This window comes from Ranitomeya imitator, chromosome 1 (genome assembly GCF_032444005.1).
Source record: "Ranitomeya imitator isolate aRanImi1 chromosome 1, aRanImi1.pri, whole genome shotgun sequence".
Classification (NCBI taxonomy): domain Eukaryota; kingdom Metazoa; phylum Chordata; class Amphibia; order Anura; family Dendrobatidae; genus Ranitomeya; species Ranitomeya imitator.
This window is the reverse complement of record NC_091282.1, coordinates 345121590-345145350: the sequence shown is the minus strand read 5'-3', so window position 1 is coordinate 345145350 and position 23761 is coordinate 345121590. Positions and strand designations below refer to the sequence as shown.

General features: G+C 43.6%; 1 protein-coding gene across 4 annotated transcripts in view; it reads right to left on the bottom strand.

Moving 5' to 3' along the window:
• RASAL1 (RAS protein activator like 1) overlaps positions 1 to 23761 on the bottom strand; it is a 210858-nt gene that overhangs the window by 5755 nt on the left and 181342 nt on the right. For all 4 annotated transcript variants that reach the window (XM_069759909.1, XM_069759894.1, XM_069759900.1 and 1 more), the window contains 5 exons: positions 20051 to 20163; positions 19002 to 19194; positions 18628 to 18765; positions 16653 to 16797; positions 7940 to 8112 (listed from right to left, as the gene is read on the bottom strand). In XM_069759909.1, coding sequence (XP_069616010.1) covers positions 7940 to 8112; positions 16653 to 16797; positions 18628 to 18765; positions 19002 to 19194; positions 20051 to 20163 — 762 coding nt within the window. The remainder of the gene's footprint in view (positions 1 to 7939; positions 8113 to 16652; positions 16798 to 18627; positions 18766 to 19001; positions 19195 to 20050; positions 20164 to 23761) is intronic.

Genomic DNA, 23761 nt, shown 5'->3' with positions numbered 1-23761 from the left:
ACGTGTAGACGACGGTTTTCAATCTGAGTGCGTAGAGGCGTATCTAGGGGGAGGCGCAGCCGTGGCATGTGTAGCCGGCAGGGAGGTGACGCAGTTGGGCCGCCTAACGCGACGGTCCGAATGTCTCTCTCAGCGGCTGCACATGGCTGCCCCCCGGACTGGGAGTTGGCAGTTCTCTGAGCCAGCTGATAGCTGGCTCCGAGAAACTGCAGTGCGCCGGGTCCCAGTGGTCAATCGTACTTGCTTCTTTCAGATGCGAGTACAATTGAAGTTCTGACCAGTGAGAGGCGCACATTGGTGGTAAGCTGAAGACATCGAATATTAAAAGTAACTGGGGGTGATTTAGTGTGAGGGTATTTTCTGTGTGTGCAGGGAGATTTAGTGTAACAGGGCTGGGGGAGATTTACTGTGTGTGGGAGAATGTAATGTGTGGGGAGATTTAGTGCAATGGGGCTGGGGGAGATTTATTGTGTGTGGGGGTATTTACTGTGTGAGGGAGATTTAGGGTGTGTTTCCACGTTCAGGAAACGCTGCATGTTTGACGCTGCATAGAGACGCAGCATCAAACATGCAGCGTCCAGATGTTACAGCATAGTGGAGGGTATTTTATGAAATCCCGTCTCCACTATGCGTGGTAAGACGCATCCGGCGGCCCTGCGATTCCGGACATGCAGCGCGTCTTTTTAGATCGCACAATGTCCGTTTACCTTGCGGCGCCGCTGCAAGGTAAAACACAGGGCCCTATGTGTGGGGTGCGATGATTCCGGATGTGTGCAATGAACTTTCCGGCATCATCGCGTCTCAAGAAGGGGGCCGAGCTGTGGGCGGAGCGAGTTTGCCGCTCCATCCAAACCGCCGGCCATCCTGAATGTGGACACGTACCCTTAGTGTAGGGGAGATTTCCTGTGTGTGGTGGTATTTACTGTGTATGGGAGAATGTATTGTGTGGGGGAGATTTAGTGTAATGGGGCTGGGGGAGATTTATTGTGTGTGGGGGTATTTACTGTGTGGGGGAGATTTAGTGTAATGGGGCTGGGGGAGATGTATTGTGTGTGGGGGTATCTACTGTGTGGGGGAGATTTAGTGTAATGGGGCTGGGGGAGATGTATTGTGTGTGGGGGTATTTACTGTGTGGGGGAGATTTAGTGTAATGGGGCTGGGGGAGATTTGCTGTGTGGGAGTATTTACTGGTTGTGAGGGTATTTACTGTGTGTGGGGGTATTTACTGTGTGGGGGAAATTTAGTGTAATGGGGCTGGGGGAGATTTACTGTGTGTGGGAGTATTTACTGGTTGTGAGGGTATTTACTGTGTGTGGGGGTATTTACTGTGTGGGTGGAGATTTACTGTGTGTGGGGATATTTACTGTGAGTGGTGAAATTTAGTGTAATGGGGTTGAGGGAGATTTACTGTGTGTGGTGGGGGAGATTTAATGTGTGTTTGGGGGAGATTTAGTATAACGGGGATCATTTGAGGACACAAGTTTGAAGGGACAGGTGCAGACACAATATGTGGAACAGGTGAAATTTGAAGACACAATATGAGGAGCAAGAGTGGAGATGGGTGAATGTCTGAGGAAACATTATGGGGGATGGGTGCAGACACAGAATGAGGAGTGAGGGGAAAATGTATGCAGACACAGAATGGGGAGAAAGAGTGATAGGATGGGTGCAGACACAGTATGGGGAGTCGGGGAGATGTGTGACGAGGCAGTATGGAGAGTGAGAGGGTAAATGTGTGAGGAGACTATTGAGAGGAATAATGTGAGGAGACAGTATGGAGGGAGAAAAGTGTGAGGGGGCACAAAATAAAGACTGAGTAGTGGGGGGTAGCATGGGGGAACAGTGTAAGGTTACAGCCAGGAAGGGATAGTAAGCCAAGGAGTTTGGTGAGGGGGAATAGGATAGAGACTAGGCATTATAGATGGTACACAGTGTAAGAGGACATGGTGAAGAGGCAGCCCAGTATGGATAGGAGAGAGCAGTGAGGAGGGCATGTACCATTAGCGTGGGGTCATATTTCTGCAGGGAATATAGGGAGGACCAATTATTTATCCAGGGGCTCAGCTTAGGGCAGATATTTTTATTTAAGAGTATTATAATGACAGTTATCCTTAAGGGCGTTGTGAGGGGATGTGCTGCACAAGACCAGAGACGAGCTGTGGATGTGAAAAGCCATCATAGTGTCTGGACAAGATGAAGAAGAAAAGAAAGAGAACGACTCCAGAGACAACGTCATGTATCAGGTACCTGAATGTAAATGTTTTTTTTGTGATACTTACCTCATATTTTTATTCATTTATCTATGTGACTGCAGACTTCTGCATTATCACAGTGCACACTGCACGCTGTCATGATTCTCTCGTGTTGGCGATTTGCATATATGTGGTCACATGCCAACTAGATATGCATGGTGTCTCTCAATGAAAATGAATTGAGCAAGGCTGGACAAGTCTACTCAGTATGTTGCCAGAAGTGAATTCTTGGACTTAAACAACTAATATTTGATTACCAGAGGGATTAATCATAAATGTCTCACAGGTATCCACTCTATTTATTTAAAATTTAACCTTTATTAGACCTTAATACATATAATAATAAACAACACACCAAGCACCACGAGAAAGTGGTGCTTGGTGTGTTGTTTATTATTATATGTATTAAGGTCTAATAAAGGTTAAATTTTAAATAAATAGAGTGGATACCTGTGAGACAGAAGTGAATTCTTGCCCCAGATGCCAGAAAACCTAACTACTCCTCTGCGAGTGCGATCTCACAAAACATTGGATTGCACACTGACCAATATTATTCTATGGGGCTGTGCACATGTCTGTTTTTTTTACCTTGAGCAGAGATGGTCCGAATACAAAATTGTTGCATTATCAAGTTTGATACGACATTCATCAATGAGTCTGTGAAAAATATCGAACTGCACTTAGATGTCATCTGAGTGCAGTCCGATTTCCACGGACTGACAAACTGAGAGAAGAATTTTTTTTCTTCATCTTCTCCTGATACGAGAGAATCAGATCACACTATGTTCACGCTCTGATCAAACACTGATTAGAGTTTGATCAGAGTGTGATTTGCATCATTCTCTTATGATGATAGAGTATATACTCGGGTAACCCTAGCCTTAGGCTACGTTTCCACGAAGAGTATTTGGTGCATAATAAAATGTAGAGTAAATGGCTGTGTTCAGACATTGAGTTTTTTGCACATTTTTTTCTGCAGGCAAAATGTCACAGGGTTACCGCAACAGTGTTGAGCAAGAAGACCACAGCATCTTGTAGATTGCAAGCTTGCGAGCAGGGACCTCACCCCTAATGTAACTGTTTAAATTGTCTTAACTTGTACTGAATTTATTGTCTGTACATATCCCCGCTTAATTGTAAAGTGCTGCGGAATATGTTGGCGCTATATAAATAAAAATTATTATTATTATCTGACACAGCGGCCCGTGTCCGTAAGCCGTGAAATATATGGAGCAAGCTCGATATTTTTTCACGGCCGTAAATATGGCCCTCATGGCCTTACGGCGTACCTACAAATTTTTGCGGCCCAATAGAAATGCATTGGGGCCGCAAAAATGGGCTAAAAAAAGGCAAGTGTAAAACCAGCCTTAGCAGAAAATAACCTTACAAAGAGCAGGATTTTACGCATTTTTGCTGAGTTTGTTATAGGGATTATATGGGTCATTTTCTTACAGTACATGTTTAATAAAGTTATTTTTTATTTTTATTGAACAAAAACGGCATGGTTGACGAATCAGTCAGAGACCAAAAGAGTAAACATTTTGTTCCTGGCTGGCCAGCTGATGTAAAAAATAATTAAAGTATGAAATAAAGACGTAAATGACACATTTTGCCTTGATGTAATTTTGGAAAAAAGATATGGCATCCATTAAAGGCATCCCATGTCATGAACTTTTTAATAGCTTTTTATAAAGTATAGAGTTGTATAATACAGTTGGTATCTGCCATGCAGGGTGCGGGCTTAGTTCCTAAACCAGCTCCATACATGATGGTTCAACGTAGGATGTACTATTAAGTTCTACAAAGAGCATGATTTAAAGACCATCTGTTTAAAAAGTACAATATGTTGAAAATAATCCTTACAATGTATCCATCAAATGGATCCAATACTAGTGTACATGGGATAAATGTTAGGCTGGGGTCACACTTGCCAGTGTGACCCCGGCCTTAATATTAGACATTCATCTCCACCTCTGTTTAACCTATACAATATCTTTCCTCCAGTGTATATATTAGGTGGCTATTAATGCAAAGTCACGGTGGCTTAAGTGCCAATGTCTTTATTGATAGGTGTCACGGCTGCCTCTTCTGCGGTCGTGCCTGCTGCCGGGACCACCGCCGCTCTCCCTGCTCATACTTACCTGCTGCGGCGTGCTCCTCCTGTCGCTCCTGCTGTCGGGTCCGCCGCCGCCATCTCCGCTCATACTTACCAGTTTCGGTGTGCTCCTCTTGCAGGCACGCGCTCTCTCCCTCAGTCTTCTTCACTCCCTTGTTCTCGTCGGGTGCGCGTGCGCATCGCCCACTCCAGTGCTCCTCTGCGCACTTCCTCTTTGTGATTTACAGATGCTCTGTATCTCATCTCTGTCTGTCTCTGGAGGATCGTGACCCGGAAGTTCCCCAGCATGCCATATATTTAAGGTAACTCCTTCCTTCGCTCCTTGCCTGTCATTTGTGTTCCCTTGACTCAGGTCCACTTTCGTCTTGCGCTGCCTGTTCTGAGTCTCCGCTCTGACCAGTCAGTTCAGTTTCTCTGCCCTTCCCAGGCTTCCTTATCTCCTCGTCCAGTCCAGTTCTCCCAGTGTACTCTCTGTATCCAGTCTGATGCCTCTGTCCTGTTTCGCTTCCTTTGTGTCTTCCCCTTCCCTGTGCTCCTCTGGTCCCGTCTGTTCTCTACATATATCAAACTATACCACATCCTACCCCGCTCTGTCCGTCCTACGTCCAGCTTCTCTGTTTAGTATTTCCTACTGCCTGTTTCCGGGTTCCAGCTTCTGTGGCGATAGTCTCCCTTGGGCCTGCCCCTCAAGCTGCCTGTATAGGGGGTGGTCCACCTGGTCAGCTCGCCCTTGGGAGGTTCGTTGCCGTGGATCTGCGGGTCCACACCCGGAGTTTCAAAAGATCTTACAATAGGCTTGCGGTTGTTTGGCATAACTTGAAGATAGAGGGTGGGAGAGAGAAGACATGACAATGAATTGAGGCAGTAGGGGCATGTAACTATAATGAATCGGGGTAAGGGTTAGAGAGGGAGGTACATAGTGGGGGGCGTTGAGGATAAAGTGACTGGTAGTAAATTGGGGGAAAGAGTACAGGTGCTAATTAATTTATATATTAAATGGGGAAAGTGGCTATGCATAGATAGTGAGGGCACAGTGGTGGATTATAATTTATATTTGGAATGGTGGGTTGCATAATAACCAATTATATATTAATGGTGGGTGCACATCTATATTCAGTTGTATTGTGTAGAAAAAAGGGAAAAAGAGGGGAATGTGCTCTGGAAGCGGTGCTCCAGATAACTGTGTTATTTTATACAGAGATTAGTCCTGGCTGAAAGAAGTGATGGTGGTCTGCACTGGATTAAAAAGAAACGCAAAGATGAAGGACTTCAGCTAGAGACGTCACTGGTGAGTCAGTGTGTTACCTGTACACTGACACTATACACTGTATACAGAGCTCCTGTGTATAATGTCACTATTGATCACTGTATTACCTGTACACTGACACTATATACAGAGCTCCTGTGTATAATGTCACTAGTGATGACTGTATTACCTGTGCACTGACACTATACACAGAGCTCCTGTGCATAATATCACCGGTGATCACTGTATTACCTGTACACTAACACTATATACAGAGCTCTAGTATATAATGGCTTCAGTGATCACTGTATTACTTGGACACAGACACTGCATACTAAGTACAGATCTCCTGTGTATAATGCCTCTTATGGTGATAGTTTTTTTAATTAATGATCAGTATTGTAGTATTCAGTCACAGTGTGGTGGTAATATGTTGTCCGGCCATGGTGTGGTGGTATTTGTTCCTTGTATGTGCTATTATTTGGTCACTATGTGGTGGTAATATGTGGTCTGGTCATGGTGTGGTGGTATTTGTTCCTTGTATGTGCTATTATTCGGTCACTGTGTGGTGGTAATATGTGGTCTGGTCATGTTGTGTTTGTATTTGTTCCTTGTATGTGGTATTATTGGTCACCATGTAGTGCAATATGTGGTCTGGACATGGTGCGGTGGTATTTGTCCCTAGTTTGTGATATTGTTCAGACACTGTGGTGGTAATATGTGGTCTGGACATGGTGTGGCGGTATTTGTTCCTTGTATGTGGTATTATAGGTCACTATGTGGTGGTAATACAGTGTCTGGTCATGGTGTGGTGGTATTTATCCCTTGTATGTGGTATTATTGGTCATTTTAATAATTGAAAAATATATAAAAATATACCTAAATTGTATTGCATATTTTAACAAATGTTTAATAGATTAGAGTAGAGTAGGGCCCGGCCAAAAGAGTCTACCTTGTCGTCATAGCAGATTAAAAAAATCTTTTGGCTAAAACAAAAGCTGCTGGCTATGTGTGTGATTTGGTGATGGGAACTGTTAAAGTGTGATTGGTGAGAAGTGGAGTTTTTTCAAGAGAGAGGGTTGGGACTGTGGACAGTTCGAGGGCTGGAGGTGGGGCTCGGGTGGAGCCTGGGGGCCCCGAAAATGTTGCAAGTATGGGGCCCTGAAATTCCTAGTGTCAGCCCTGGGTGAGAGAGAAGCGTAGTCAGACAGTCCAGAGTTAGGGCAGGCAGCACAGGTTCACAAACAAAGCTGGGACAGGAATGGAGAGATCAGAACAGATATGTAGACAAGCCAGGCCAGTAATGGGAGGGATAAACAACAAGACACCTTGACTGGAAACTATATGCTAAGAGCAAACTGGAACTTAAGCTCAGGCAAGGTGTGTAGGGCAGTGCTGCCTGATATAGCACCGGCTAGTTGGTGATTGGCTGGGGAATCCAAACCTTGTAGGACACAGCAGGGTTAAATTCCTGCAGGTTCTGTCAGCGCAGAGTTGCAAGTGCAGCAGAGTTGGAAGTGCCTTATGGACTCAGCACAGTGGCCAGACATGAGGATAAGCAGAACAAGGAACGCAGTGAGTAGCATGGCCCCAGAAACGAGTTACCATTGTGACACTCTTTAAATCTTACAACACATGTTTCTCGCCACTAGTCTTGCAGGGATGACATCATGTGTACATTACTCCTGTGACCGCTGCAGCCTATCACTGGCCTCAGTGGTCACATACTGTAGAGGTATAACTAATAAGGATGAAATCCAGCTCCACTGAATAAAACATATTATTTTATTAGTGAATTAGTTCATATCCAAAAGTGAGGGTTAAAAGCATAGCATAGCAAGGATATGAGGTGAGTTCACCATTCATTTCTCAATGGTCCAAATACTGACCAAGCGATCAATGCGTTTCTGGTGTTATCCAACCTTATTCAGTAATCTTTTTGCGTAATAACTAATGAGGCCAATCAATGGTTACTGTGGGTAGGTACAGTAAGTGATGTACAGGACGTCATCGATGCTGGACTGGTAGGGGCCACTGGGGTGGCTTCATATTGTTTCTTAGCTGTTGAGTAAAAATGTTTGTACAACTCTTTTGTTTTATTTTATACACTAAGATTAGATTGTCTGTTATTCAAGCAATGTAGATTCTAAATTGTAATATTGTCTCCACACCTGATTACCTATGGTCATGGACGTCTTATAAAAGACACAAAATCCCTTTTTGCATCAGCTAGCTGGTACAATATGTGTCAAGCATATACTGAATATAGTTCTCACTACGTGATCATAATTACAACCTGAACTTGGTGCCTAACAGCCCGCTTACCTGCCAATCTGGGGATCTGGAGTAGGATAAAGTCTGGCTGCTCAGCCAAAAGTATCTTTTCTTGAACGTAAAACGCGTAACCAAACTCACAGCTTCAGCTTTGCGTTTGTGCAGGAAACCTTCCTTAATTGTGACTAATGGGTGAAATAGTGTACGAGATGTATGCCCACACTCTACAAAAAATGAGAAAAAAACACTTGTGAATGGAGTTAATGGTAATTCATGAGATACCAAAAGTGAAAAAAAGGTATGACTGGTAAGTAGCATCTCTAGCATGAGAACAATATGAACTGACAACTGGAGTGTTAGAAAAGCTCATATATTCAGCAGTATTATATGCCTCTTAAATTAAATCTATCAATAGGATCAACGCTTTTAAGCGGTCTATATGAGCAGGCAGGTCAATAAAAGTTGATTAAAATTATACTTTGATAACTACAATGCAATATCTTTTTCAAAAGAAATCCACCTTTTTCTTAATACGTAAAAGAGTTGTTATGTCACATCCATGTCTGAACTGCTGCAACCCCTGCCATGGTCACTAGGCGGCGCTGCACTAATACCACAATTATTGCTGGATGTCAACACGATGTGGCTGTTTAACTTTTATAATGCTTTTAAAGTTACAATTATATATTATACTAGATGGTGGCCCGATTCTAACGCATCGGGTATTCTAGAATATGCATGTCCACGTAGTATATTGCCCAGCCACGTAGTATATTGCCCAGCCACGTAGTATATTGGCCAGTTACGTAATATATTGCCCAGCCACATAGTATATTGCCCAGCCACGTAGTATATTGCGCAGCCACGTAGTATATTGGCCAGCCACGTTGTATATTGCCCAGTGACGAAGTATATTGAGTACAAAGAAAGAAAAAAGCCAGCTCACCGATATGTGCAAGGAGCACGGAACTTCGTCCTGACTCGACGTAGTGCAAAATCCAAGTAAAAGAGAAAAATGTTCCAGCTTCTTGATAAAATGTAAAACTTTAATCCATCATATAAAATAGTAGAAGACACACTCCTGGGACAATGCCATATCACAAGTGAAGAAAACTACGCGTTTCGACCATACGGTCTGTGACAAAGACCGTATGGTCGAAACGCGTAGCTTTCTTCACTTGTGATATGGCATTGTCCCAGGAGTGTGTCTTCTACTATTTTATATGATGGATTAAAGTTTTACATTTTATCAAGAAGCTGGAACATTTTTCTCTTTTACGTAGTATATTGCCCAGCCACGTAGTATATTGCCCAGCTACGTAATATATTGCCCAGCCACGTAGTATATTGCACAGCCACGTAGTATATTGCCCAGTGACGTAGTATATTGGCCAGCCACGTAGTATACTGCCCAGCCACGTAGTATATTGCCCAGTGACGTAGTATATTGCACAGCGACGTAGTATACAGCACAGAGCCACGTAGTATATTGCCCAGCCACTTAGTACATTGCCCAGTGACGTAGTATATTGCCCAGCCACGTAGTATATTGCCTAGCCACGTAGTATATTGCCCAGCAACGTAGTATATTGCCCAGTGACGTAGTATATTGCCCAGCCACGTAGTATATTGCCCAGCCACGTAGTATATTGCCCAGCCACGTAGTATATTGCCCAGTGACGTAGTATATTGCCCAGCCACGTAGTATATTGCCCAGTGATGTAGTATATTGCCCATTTGAATATATAACTTGGTGCACAGCTCGAAGATAGGAGGTGCTCAGGTAGGTTCCAACACCATAACCATATATGACAAAACCTGGCACTCAACTTTTATGTCTGAAGAAATATTTTATTAATCAGCAACAAGAAACGTTTCGGTCCGTGCTATTTGGCGTGTATTCAATAGAGGATGTGCTCCAGAGTGGTTGTGCTCCTATGGATAGGCAGTATGTCAGTATGGCTAGCAGGAAAGTGTATCTTATAGCTGACATAGGCAATGTCCTATCTTATGGAGGAAGCCTAAAGGACGCGGTGTCCACCGCTAGTCCGGACTTAATGTTAGGAGAACGCCCACCATCTATTGACATCTGCCGGTCTGGGCTCTGAACAGATAAACCTGTGTGTTGACCTCCTCTCCTTGATACTATTCAATAACCACTTTCTTTTCCAGGATCAGTTTTTTCTCCAGGTACGTGGGACCGCCATGGGTTCCAACGTGGCGCCCCCGTACGCTAATGCCTATATGGCACACTTCGAGGAGTCTGTTATCTATAGACATCATCTTTTTATCTCACACGTCCTCTATTGGACGCGTTATATAGATGACATTTTTTGCCTATGGGGGGGCACGTTGGAATCCCTGGAAACATTTTTTACGTTTCTCAATCAAGCCTGGCCAGGGATAGGGTTTACCATCACCCATGATACTAATTCGGTAAGCTTCCTGGATACCACGGTTCTGAAGGATCAAGAGGGCCATCTCACTACCGACTTACACATTAAGCCCACTGATCGTAATAGTGTTCTACATTTTGATAGCTTCCATCCCCCAGCAGTGAAACGTTGTATTCCAAAATCACAATTCCAACGTGTACGCCGCATTGTCTCGGATCATGACAAATGTGAGCAACGTCTGCTTGATATGACCACTAAATTTCATCAACGTGGGTACCCTAAACACATCCTGGAGGAACAACAAAAAAACCTCTCACACCGGGCACGACAAAATGATCAGGGTAAAAGGGTCCCCTTTGTACACACTTATCATCCTGTAACCGCCATTCTCCATGAGCATATAAGAAAACACTGGCCATTACTTTCAACCGCATATCCCACAGTACCGGAATTTAAACTCCCCTTTTTACCATGTTACAAGAGACCACAGAATATCAGGGACACACTGGTGAAAGCAGATTTTGGGTCTACACGAACCATGAAATCCAGATTCCTATCACAGCCAAGGATGGGTACATTTCCGTGCCTACACTGCGCACAGTGTGGAAATGTGCAAAAAGGCCATACTTTCCAGCATCCACATACCGGTAAGAGTTTTGAAATCAAAAACTACTATACATGTCAATCATCATTTGTAATCTACCTTGTAAAATGCCCATGTGGCCTATTATACGTCGGTGAAACAACACAACCGGTGCGGGATAGAATATCGAAACATAAATCTACTATCCGCTGTAACAATCTCCTTCTACCAGTTCCCCATCACTTCTCGACTCAGAGCCATACCATCTCTCAATTAAGATATCAGGTCATCGACTCAATTCCACCACAACGACGGGGGGGTGACCGTATCGCGCTTTTGAAAAAACGTGAGGCTTTTTGGATACATACGTTGGATACCCTGAGACCAAAAGGGTTAAACAGGGATTATGATTTGTTGGCATTTATTTGAACCATTGTACCAATTATTACTGTCAGATTTTACTTTTTTTGCAGACCATACTAATTATTTTCTTTGTTTGCTCATTCTAGAACCGCCTGTATTGATTCTGGGATCGAGAATCCTCCTATGTGGCACTCACCCTTCACTCACCAGCACGACTACAACTTAAGCAAATGTTTCTTGGCCTCTAGTCACGGCCTTGCACGTACTTAGCTCTACTAAACTGTTTTTTTATATAGGTGGCATTGCCTAGGTCTTCGTTTCCACTAATTTCTATATATTATATTACCACCCCATTGCATGAGACTTTTTCATTTAGCTATTATTGATCTATTACTTTTTTTCTTCCTTATAATTCCCTTCGGTACATACTGACATTATACTCAACCCCCTTTTTTGGATAGATGCCAGTATTAGAATATATGCTTCTTGTCACTATGCATGGGTTAGTGCAGATGTGCCCGATACTGTGGTTTATACTGGGAGCTCACTGGCTGCACATTACCGCCGTCACAGTAATGGAGTGTACACTCCTCCTACCCCAGCTGGACAAACCCCCCCCCCCCTTCCTTAGCTTTGAGACGCACATGTTTGCCTCCTGGAACGCACCACCATGATTGTGGTGACGTAGCTGACTTCGCGCGCACGCGCGCACGCGCGCTGGACACGCCCACTTCCGGTCAGCGGCGTATTTACCGCTGTAACCGCTTAGTAGCCCTGGCGTTCTCCTAACATTAAGTCCGGACTAGCGGTGGACACCGCGTCTTTTAGGCTTCCTCCATAAGGTAAGATGTACGCTCCTATGGTTCTTTAGTTTATGGGGTCCAGTTAGGATTCAGCTGTAATTTCCTGCATTTTCGTACCCAGATAGGACATTGCCTACGTCAGCCTGTAAGATACACTTTCCTGCTAGCCATACTGGTATGTATAGTCAGGCCGCACACTACACCTCTCTCTCCAGTTATTACCCTTATGGTTACCTTCCTATTACAGACATACTGCCTATCCATAGGAGCACATCCACTCTGGTATGTATCGTCAGGCCTCACACTACCTCTCTCTCCGTTCATTACCTTCATGGTTACCTTCTTATTACAGATATATTACCTATCTATAGGAGCACATCCTCTATTGAATACACGCCAAATAGCACGGTATGGTACCACTTTCTTATCCTACCTATCCACTTACTAACTATGGTAGCATTGTGCCTCTATTGGACGGTTCCATTTTGTTATTGCGACTATATACTATTTATAGCTTGCCATCTGTTACATGTCGTTGCTTGTATATACCTCATTTTCACGTTTGATTTTTATTTTTGGATTTTGATTTGTTATTTTGATTTTTGTACATTATTTATATTCTCAGTGACTGATGAAGGTCCGTTTTGTATAGGACCGAAACGTTTCTTGTTGCTGATTAATAAAATATTTCTTCAGACATAAAAAAAGGGCGTTCTCCTAACATTAAGTCCGGACTAGCGGTGGACACCGCGTCCTTTAGGCTTCCTCCATAAGATAGGACATTGCCTACGTCAGCTATAAGATACACTTTCCTGCTAGCCATACTGACATACTGCCTATCCATAGGAGCACAACCACTCTGGAGCACATCCTCTATTGAATACACGCCAAATAGCACGGACCGAAACGTTTCTTGTTGCTGATTAATAAAATATTTCTTCAGACATAAAAGTTGAGTGCCAGGTTTTGTCATATATGTAGTATATTGCCCAGTGACGTAGTATATTGCCCAGCCACGTAGTATATTGCCCAGTGACTTAGTACATTGCCCAGCCGGCGCGACCAATCAGCGACATTGGCGCGGGATTTAAATCACGAAGCGCAATTGGTCGCACCGGCTGGGCGTGACCAATCAGGGAAGCGAGATTTAAATCCCGCGCCAATGTCGCTGATTGGTCGCGCCGGCTGGGCGTGACCAATCAGGGAAGCGGGATTTAAATCCCGTGGCAATGTCGCTGATTGGTCGCGCCGGCTGGACGTGACCAATCAGGGAAGCGGGATTTAACTTCCGCGGCAATGCCCAGCAGGCGCGACCAATCAGGGAAGTGGGATTTAAATCCTGCGCCAATGTCACGCCGGCTGGGCGCGAGCAATCAGAAAAATAATAAAAAAAATAAAAAATCATCACATTCTCACCTTCCGTCGCCTCCGCAGCAGCTTTTCCTGCAGCTTGCGATGCTCCGGTCCCACCGCTTCGCTGATTGGTCGTGCCGGGTGGCCTCGACCAATTAGCGACATTGGCGCGGGATTTAAATCCCGCTTCCCTGATTGGTCGCGCCCAGCCGGCGCGACCAATCAGTGACATTGCCGCGGGATTTAAATCCCGCTTCCCTGATTTAAATCCCGCGGCAATGTCGCTCATTGGTCCCGCCGGCTGGGCGTGACCGATCAGGGAAGCGGGATTTAAATCCCGTGCCAATGTCGCTGATTGGTCGCGCCGGCTGGGCGCGACCGATCAGGGAAGCGGGATTTAAATCCCGTGCCAATGTCACTGATTGGTCGTGCCGGCTGGGTGCGACCAATCAGGGAAGCGGGATTTAAATCCCGCGCCAATGTCGCTGATTGGTCAGGCCGGCTGGGCGCGACCAGTCAGGGAAGCGGGATTTAAATCCCGCGGCAATGTCGCTGATTGGTCATGCCGGCTGGGCACGACCAATCAGGGAAGCGGGATTTAAATCTAGCGGCAATGTCGCTGATTGGTTGTGCCGGTTTGGCGCGACCAATCAGGGAAGCGGGATTTAAATCCCGCGCCAATGTCGCTAATTGGTCGCGCCTGATTGGCGCGACCAATCAGGGAAGCGGGATTTAAATCCCGCGCCAATATCGCTGATTGGTCACGCCGGTTTGGCGTGACCAATCAGGGAAGCGGGATTTAAATCCCGCGGCAATGTCGCTGATTGGTCGTGGCCACCCGGCGCGACCAATCAGCGAAGCGGTGGGACCGGAGCATCGCGAGCTGCAGGAAAAGCTGCTGCGAAGGCGACGGAAGGTGAGAATGTAATGATTTTTTATTTTTTTATTATTTTCCTGATTGCTCGCGCCCAGCCGGCACGACATTGGCGCGGGATTTAAATCCCGCTTCCCTGATTGGTCGCGCCCAGCCGGTGCAACCAAACAGCGACATTGGCGCAGGATTTAAATCACGAAGCGCGATTTAAATCCCGCGGCAATGTCGCTGAGTGTTCGCGCCTGCTGGGCATGACCAATTAGGGAAGCGGGATTTAAATCCCGCGGCAATGTCGCTCATTGGTCCCGCCGGCTGGGCGTGACCGATCAGGGAAGCGGGATTTAAATCCCGTGCCAATGTCGCTGATTGGTCGCGCCGGCTGGGCGCGACCGATCAGGGAAGCGGGATTTAAATCCCGGGCCAATGTCACTGATTGGTCGTGCCGGCTGGGTGCGACCAATCAGGGAAGCGGGATTTAAATCCCGCGCCAATGTCGCTGATTTGTCAGGCCGGCTGGGTGCGACCAGTCAGGGAAGCGGGATTTAAATCCCGCGGCAATGTCGCTGATTGGTCATGCCGGCTGGGCGCGACCAATAAGCGAAGCGGTGGGAGCGGAGCATCGCGAGCTGCAGGGCCGGTCACTCCCTGATTGCAGGAGAGAAGGGAGCGGCCGGACTGTGCCGGTCACTCCGAAGAGTGCATTGCGATCTCTCGAGATGATGACGTAGCGGTCTCGCGAGACCGCACGTCATCATCTCGCGAGACCGCAATGCATGAACCCGAGCGTCGCGAAGAGCCGGAAAGGCCTGGGCTGCATCCGGGGGCCGACGGACGGTGAGTATATGATGATTTTTTATTTTTTTTCATTATTTTTAACATTGGATCTTTTTACTACTGATGCTGCATAGGCAGCATCAATAGTAAAAAAGTTGGTCACACAGGGTTAATGGCAGCGTTAATGGAGTGCGTTAAACCACGGTCCATTAGCACTGCCATTAACCCTGTGTGAGGGCTGACTGGAGGGGAGTACGGAGCGGGCACTGACTGCGGGGAGGAAGGAGTGGTCATGTTGCCGTCGGAGTGCGCCGGTCGCTGATTGGTCGTGGCTGTTTTGTCGCGACCAATCAGCGACTTGGGATTTCCGGGACAGATAGAAGGACAGACAGACGGAAGTGACCCTTAGACAATTATATAGTAGATATTTATAATCCCTTTCCCGTCCACCTATGTTTTTCTGCAGTGAGCTGGTATGTAATTAGCTTTCTGCTGGGAGCCATAGGCGGGGCTCCTTTCTTTACAAACCGCAGCAGAAAGTCTCTAGCTGCTAGTTATTTAGTTCAGCTTGACCTGGTCACTCTCATCCCATGCTCCTGTGTGTTATTTTATATATTCTGTTGTGTGACCGCAGCTTGTATTTTGATCACCCAGTTGGCTTCTGATTTTGTCCCTGATGTGACTTCTTGGTATTGACCCCGCTTTGATGACCTCTATTGCCTATGGTTTGTTAGTCCAGACAACAGCTCTTCCGTGGAAGCAATGCAGTGGACCCCATTTTAAGACCATATCCTTGTACAGGAGTTAAAGTGTGAAGGCTGGGGTTTCTCTGGAATCTACCAGACGGAGTGGCTTGTGCCCAACCTGTCTGAGATAGCCTTTTTGAGCCTGTGGCCTCTGACAGATGTAACAGTGATAGAGACCTCCCCGAGAATCTGCCTCCAGAGTTTATTTTAAATGAAAGGAGGCGTTACCAGTGTGAGACAAGTTAATGAGGAGAGCAGACTGTCAGTCATTACATGTCTCACACTGGTAACTTCCCCTTTCATTTCAAATAGGCTCTGGGGCAGATTCTCCCGGAGATCTGTGTCTAGCCCATAGGTCTTAACAGCTCATTTACATATTGAGAAAAATGTGGATTCCTCTGGAATAAGACATCAGATCGCAAAAATCAAAATAGAATTTTCATTATTTTTTCTATGACCTTCATGTCCATATAGATGGTTTAGGAGGACTGATCCTACTGACATATTCCCTTTAAAAGAGTTGTACCAAAAGTAAGAAATGGTATTGAATAAAAAAATTACCATTTCTTAAATTCCCCATTGCTCCATTAGTCCCCTAGTGATGATGTCACATAAACCACTCCAGTGACCACTGCAGCCAATCACTGGTCTTATAACCGTTCAAATATCACCACTGAGGATAGTGAATAGCTGCACTTGTCATGCAAACACATTTACTGCACACAAAGGCAAGAAAACATTTTCTTTAAGTATTAATTATGCAAAATAGGTAGGAGGGTAAGGATAAATGGTAGCATGAAAGTGGAATATAATGTCAGATGGAATATTAATTCATGTCTCCATAAAAAGACAATAACCCTAATGCCACATACCAACATCACTTTCCATGTCTATAAGTTTGTCCAAGTAGTCCCGCAAACGCCCAACGCTCTGTTGGATAAGAGGATGTAAAGGAGACATCCACTGTTCTTTTCCATGACCAAGCTGCTGTCCAAGATTTCCAATGCTCTGTACTGCCTGAAAGACAGTACATGTTAATATTACATCACTGACTGGAACTATGGCTGGCAAGATATCAAAAAAGCTTTGCTCAGATCAGATCAGAGCCTTTTATATCTTCGATTAAAACTCATGACATTTTTCTCTAATATATGCCATCATATAAAATGCATACTTTAAAGACAAAATACTACACTCAATATAAAGCAAGATATTTGTTTTTGTACTGGATGCCGAGAACATAGTTTAAATACAATAACTACCGTATAATTTTCATATACTGTATGTGTTTTTACTAAGGGACATGAACACCTGACAGTTTTCACTGGTAACTCATTCTGCAGCCTGCTATGTATTGTGATACATAGAGGCTGTAGAAGCTAAACAGTTCCATTTTTTTTATTAACTCTGGTTTGAATTTTCCAATATACAGTAGAACTGAGTCTGTAAATTCATAATACAGATGAGTGAATCCTTAAAACTGTGGCAAATTCCATGCTGTGACGAATAGGAGCATTAAATGTCTTTAATTTTCTGTAGCACATAATAAACAGGTAACATAAAATAATTGCTTTGGTTAAGAAGCTGACAGGTATTAACACATATTGAATCATGTTAGTGTTAAAAGTCGGCATTGAAGTCTCTCTTGCATCCATAACAAGCTAAAGAGGTTCAATCATAATCTTATCAACATGATTCTAATTCAGCCTCATCTTGAAATCAGAATAATTTGTCCGGGATTGCGAAAAAATGATGTTAACGTTCCTCTTGGATCCATCTGCATTTTAAATAGGACATTATCAAGCTTAATTTGTTGATCCATTCTAGAACTGTATGTCTGGGGATCAACAATTTAGCTGCAGAAATGAAGTACAGAATTAATGGAAATGGGTTTATGTACAAATGTGATGTATCAAGGTTGAGAAGGGTCATCTTTGGATAGAGATTGATTGATATAGCCAAGCATAGACTGATTATCTGTTAAAGGGAATCTGTCAATAGGTTTACTATCCCATCTGAAAGCAGCACGATATTAACCTGATTCCGGAGAGTGGGCTCCTTGCTGTATTTTTCATGAAAATCACTGATTTATCTGCTGTCGATCTATTAATTCTCTGAAAGCCAGGCTTTGTATAACCCCACCCACACCCCTGGTTGGCAGCTTTTGTGTACACTGTGCATAGGTATAAAGCTGCCAATCAGTGGAGGGGGTGTGGTTATAGAGAGGTCATTAATACAGAGGACTACATGGTGGCATGTTTACTAGTCCTCTAGTGATAATTTCCTGCTGGTAACACAGTGGTTTTAGTAAATCTACTGCAAGTAACCCAGTAAGTAACACATTTATGGAAACAGGATCTCTTCTCATTTTGCCCTCATAATAAGTAGAAAAAACCTGGGGACAGATTCCCTTTAAATCTTGGACCAAAAGGTTTTCATTGTAGGACATGCAAACTAAATATCTGATGGCGTATCTAAGCTTTGAGTACAGCACCAATATAATGGGAACGGCTTATTATCAATTTTATGTAGTAAATCTGGTATCTGAAAATCAATTTATAGTTTAGTTCTTGGGTTCTAAGAGAAAGAGTCTTTCAAATTGTGGGAAATCTCCTTCTGAGAAATCCTGCTGTGAAAATGATTCACAGACAGCTGTTAATGTCCTTTAGGGTTTAATCCTTTAATGTGCTTACATTCTTACTTTAGAAGAAGAAAAATACGCACTGGTATGTATAGTGAGCATAAATGACAAACATTAGTGACAATAATGAATGTACAAAGCATGCGATGCAAACAAGGCCACAGCAGTCACAAGCGAACCCTGTGCTCACTTCTTGTAAGGGATACCTTAGCGAGCAGCAGTAAGGTGCGCGCAGTGCGTGGATCAGCGTGATGCTCCCGTAAGTGGAATAACTTAGGAGTGAGGATAGCAGGTGCAAAAAAGCGCAAGAAAAGGAAACCACTGATAGCTGCATATTTCACATCCTGGTGATGAGAAGAGAATATTATCACATAGAATCCAATACCTTGTCCTACCATCCACTACACTCCATTATCATCATACAAGTGGACTTTCTACCTACATGGAATGGAAACAAACAATGAAATTCTTGTACAATACTTACTTTATTGATGATAATTCAGGAATCTACTCTGACACTATGGTTGAGTATGACTAACTATGTATTTATGTAATGCCAAAATAATGTTGTCTTTCTCACCTGGTTGGCTGGTCCTGGAAAGCGTTCCTCAACCCGCTTATGTAGCTGCTTGAAGCAAAGGCGCATGCCTGGTGGGCACTGTTCACCTGAACCCAAGATGACATCAATTATGTCCCTCAGGTAACCCCTCAGAGACTCAACACTGCTCTCGCGTATCTGCTGCTCTGAAACGGAACCTTTAAAGGAAATACGTCTGCAAAGAAGAGGCGACACGTTGTGATGGTGAATATGTTCCAGGAGACGATGCAGCAGTTTTTTGTATATCTCGTAAGCAGGGACTCTATGTGTAAGCTTACCATAATTCAGAGCCACCGAGTGTCAGAATTGGGGTCCAGCAAATATGGCTTCAATTAATGATTTATTTTTACATAGCTACAGAACTGGTCTCTGCTACACTATCAATAAATGGAAGGCTCAGGCTCATACAATAAAGATCCATAATTTGCCACCCTTAAGATTCTGTGGCCCCATTTGGTATATCAATATGCCTCAATTTTATAGGGAGTTTTGCATTCATATAACTAAGATTTTTCCCCCATAGAAGCATCACTTGGGAGATTATACAGTAACTCACGGAGACACCATCTTCCTTACAGATAAATAATCTTAAAAGCAATCTTGCAACATAAAGTACAAATCAGCTACAGTACAAACTAGAATGGCATTTGGGAGAAAATGGGACAACAAGCAAGTGGTACAGCTAATAAATTATCATAAGAGCCCCAGAGACAGGCCCTTGTTAACAACAGAGTTACCGTAAATGAAAAATAACTGAACTAAAAATGTCATAGTAAAAACTTAGATGTGAAGTTACAGTAGTCATTATTCACAGTCTGTGCTATCAGTATATGCACTAGAATTATGTCGCTTGCCACTAAGAGTAACAATTTATAGACTTCCTAATTATTCCTACATCCATGTGTAAAGGGTAAAGCAAATTTATCAAACTGATCAATATACAGTCATAGAAGTCCATTATTTTTTGGGACCCACGTGAATGTTATGTATGACGCTCCAATGTATAACAATGAAATAGTGAAGCCTCTTACCTACTGCGGTTCTGATCAATCTTGCAGGGATCCAGCTCAACATACTTCTTTTCCTCAAAGATTCTAGTAATAATAGGCCGTAATACTTCATGAAGAAATGGCATTCCCACTATCTGGCAGAAGAATGGTAGAATGGTAGAATGTGGATCTCATTTATGAAATGGAAGGAATGTACCTTTTATTTTTTGCAGCTGTTCTAATTGATATTGTTTCTTTTGTGTTCCCACACTTCTCTGTGCCTGACACAGAGGCCCCTCTTACATATGTGTAAATGAAGAGAAGAGATTGATTATCAAGCCCCCTTGGATAAAATACTAGATTTATATACAGGGAACAAAAGAAATGCAACATCAGATTCAGGAGAGTAACGGCATTTACACAGGGTTAAAAAAATACCGTACATATTTATTACGTGACAGGTCCACTAAATTCTGTTCTTTTCTCTACTCTACATAGAAACATGAAGTCTCTTGTCCCTACATTTATCATTGGCCTCTTTAACTCCTATCCCAGCTGCTCCCCTCTGCCAGGAACTTTTGCAGTGACTGGTGAGTCATGCAGGGAAAACTGACCTCCTGTTTTTACACAGAGCTTAGGAGAATTTAGCTAGTCACATTTTAATCACGAGATGTCATAGACCAAATGGAAAAAAGAAGAATTAAGTGGGTAGAAGGGCAAAATGAGCAATTGTAAGTACACAGTGCTATATAATATGATGATTGCAATACAGTGGGTACGGAAAGTATTCAGACCATTTTACATTTGTCACTGTTTCATTGCAGCCATTTGGTAAATTCAAAAAAGTTCATTTTTCTCATTAATGTACACTCTGCACCCCATCTTGACTGAAAAAAAAACAAATGTAGAAATATTTGCAAATTTATTAAAATATAAAAACTGAAATATCACATGGTCATATTATTATTATTATTATTATTTATTTATTATATTCATTTATTTATTATATTCATTATAATATATTATATTATTATTTATTTATTTATCATATTCATGGTATTCAGACCCTTTGCTCAGTATTGAGTAGAAGCATCCTTTTAAGCTAGTACAGCCATGAGTCTTCTTGGGAATGATGCAACAAGTTTTTCACACCTGGATTTGGGGATTCTCTACCATTTTTCCTTGCAGATTCACTCCAGTTCTGTCAGTTGGATGGTGAACGTTGGTGGACGGCCATTTTCAGGTCTCTCCAGAGATGGTCAATCGGGTTTAGGTCAGGGTTCTGGCTGGGCCAGTCAAGAATGGTCACAGAGTTGTTCTGAAGCCACTCCTTTGTTATTTTAGCTGTGTGCTTAGGGTTATTGTCTTGTTGGAAGGTGAACCTTTGGTCAAGTCTGAGGAGCACAGCACTCCGGAAGAGGTTTTCATATAGGATATCTCTGTACCTGGTCACGTTCATGTTTCCTTCAATGACAACCAGTCGTTCTGTCCCTGTAGCTGAAAAACACATCCATAGCATGATGCACCACCATGTTTCACTGTTGGGATTGTATTGGGCAGGTGATGAGCAATGCCTGGTTTTCTCCACATAGACCTTTTTGGTGGTAATTCTAAGCGGTATATCTTCGTCACATCAGACCATAGAGACTCTTATTTCTCATACTCTGGGAGTCCTTCATGTGTTTTTTAGCAAACTCTATGTGGGCTTTCATATGTCTTGCACTGAGGAGAGGATTCCATCGGGCCACTCTGCCATAAAGGCCCGACTGGTAGCAGGCTGCAGAGATAGCTGACTTTGATCTCTGGAGCTCAGCCACGGTGATCTTGGGGTTCTTCTTTACCTCTCTCATCAAGGCTCTTCTCCCATGATTGTTCCGTTTCACTGGACAGCCAGGTCTAGGAAGACTTCTGGTGGTCCCAAACTTCTTCCATTTAAGGATTATGGAGGCCACTGTGCTCTTAGGAGCCTTAAGTACTGCAGAAATTATTTTGTAACCTTGGCCAGATGTGTGCCTTGCCACAATTCTGTCTCTGAGCTCCTTGCCCAGTTCCTTTGACCTCATGATTCTCATTTGGTCTTACATGCATGTAAGCTCTGAGGTCTTATATAGACAGATGTGTGCCTTCCCAAATCAAGCCCTATTAGTTTAATTAAACACGGCTGGACTCCAATGAAGGAGTAGAACCATCTCAAGGAGGATCACAAGGAAATGGACAGCATGTGACTTAAATATGAGTGTCTGAGCAAAGGGTCTGAACACTTATGACCATGTGATATTTCAGATTTTCGTTTTTAATAAATTTGCAAAAATGTCTACATTTATGGGTTTTTTTCCAGTCAAGATGGGGTGCAGAGTGTACATTAATGAGAAAAAAATGAACTTTTTTGAATTTAACAAATGGCTGCAATGAAACAAAGAGTGAAAAATGTAAAGGGGTCTGAATACTTTCCTTACCCACTGTATATTAAGAGGATAAACATTTTAATGGGAGGAGTGCTTCTTTAAGAACAGTATAAGTAATGGTGGCCATAGAAGCAGAGACGTTTAACAACCTTCTGAAAACTTTGTTGGTTATAGAATGTTTGCAGTGCAATTATCAATTCACACTGGCTTAGACCAGTTCCATCACTCACAACGCTGACTAAACCATGTGTTAGTAGTAACTGCTAAAGGTACCTTCACACATAACGATATCGTTAACGATATCGTTGCTATTTGTGACGTAGCAACGATATCGTTAATGAAATCGTTATGTGTGACAGCGACCAACGATCAGGCCCCTGCTGGGAGATCGTTGGTCGCTGAATAAAGTCCAGAACTTTATTTCGTCGCTGGACTCCTGCTGACATCGCTGGATCGGCGTGTGTGACACCGATCCAGCGATGTCTTCACTGGTAACCAGGGTAAACATCGGGTAACTAAGCGCAGGGCCGCGCTTAGTAACCCGATGTTTACCCTGGTTACCATGCTAAAAGTAAAAAAAAACAAACACTACATACTTACCTACCGCTGTCTGTCCTCCAGCGCTGTGCTCTGCTCTCCTCCTGTACTGTCTGTGAGCCGGAAAGCAGAGCGGTGACGTCACCGCTCTGCTTTCCGGCTCACAGCCAGTACAGGAGGAGAGCAGAGAAGCAGAGCGCAGCGCTGGAGGACAGACGGCTGTAGGTAAGTATCTAGTGTTTGTTTTTTTTTACTTTTAGCATGGTAACCAGGGTAAACATCGGGTTACTAAGCGCGGCCCTGCGCTTAGTTACCCGATGTTTACCCTGGTTACCGGCATCGTTGGTCGCTGGAGAGCGGTCTGTGTGACAGCTCTCCAGCGACCAAACAGCGACGCTGCAGCGATCCGAATCGTTGTCGGTATCGCTGCAGCGTCGCTAAATGTGAAGGGGCCTTAAGACTGCAGAGTTCACCTTATGCAGGGCAATAAATACATATTTTCTTTGCTGCAAAAAATGAAATAGAATGAAAAAAATATTTATAAAGTGCTAAATATCTTTTCATATATTCCCCCCTTACAAAAAAAAAAACACAACATTTTTATACAATCTTGAAATGTACTTATATTGACATAAAAATATAGAGAGATACATTATATTGTACATTTATATACGGTAAATGCAATTAGTCCAATGCCAAATTGAAAGTTCTGACACATCAAAGCTATTTTATACCAATTTTATATTGATGACCTGTCCCCAGGTTATCAGATCACTACCTGATAGCCCCACCATTCAGTGGTTTTCAGTTA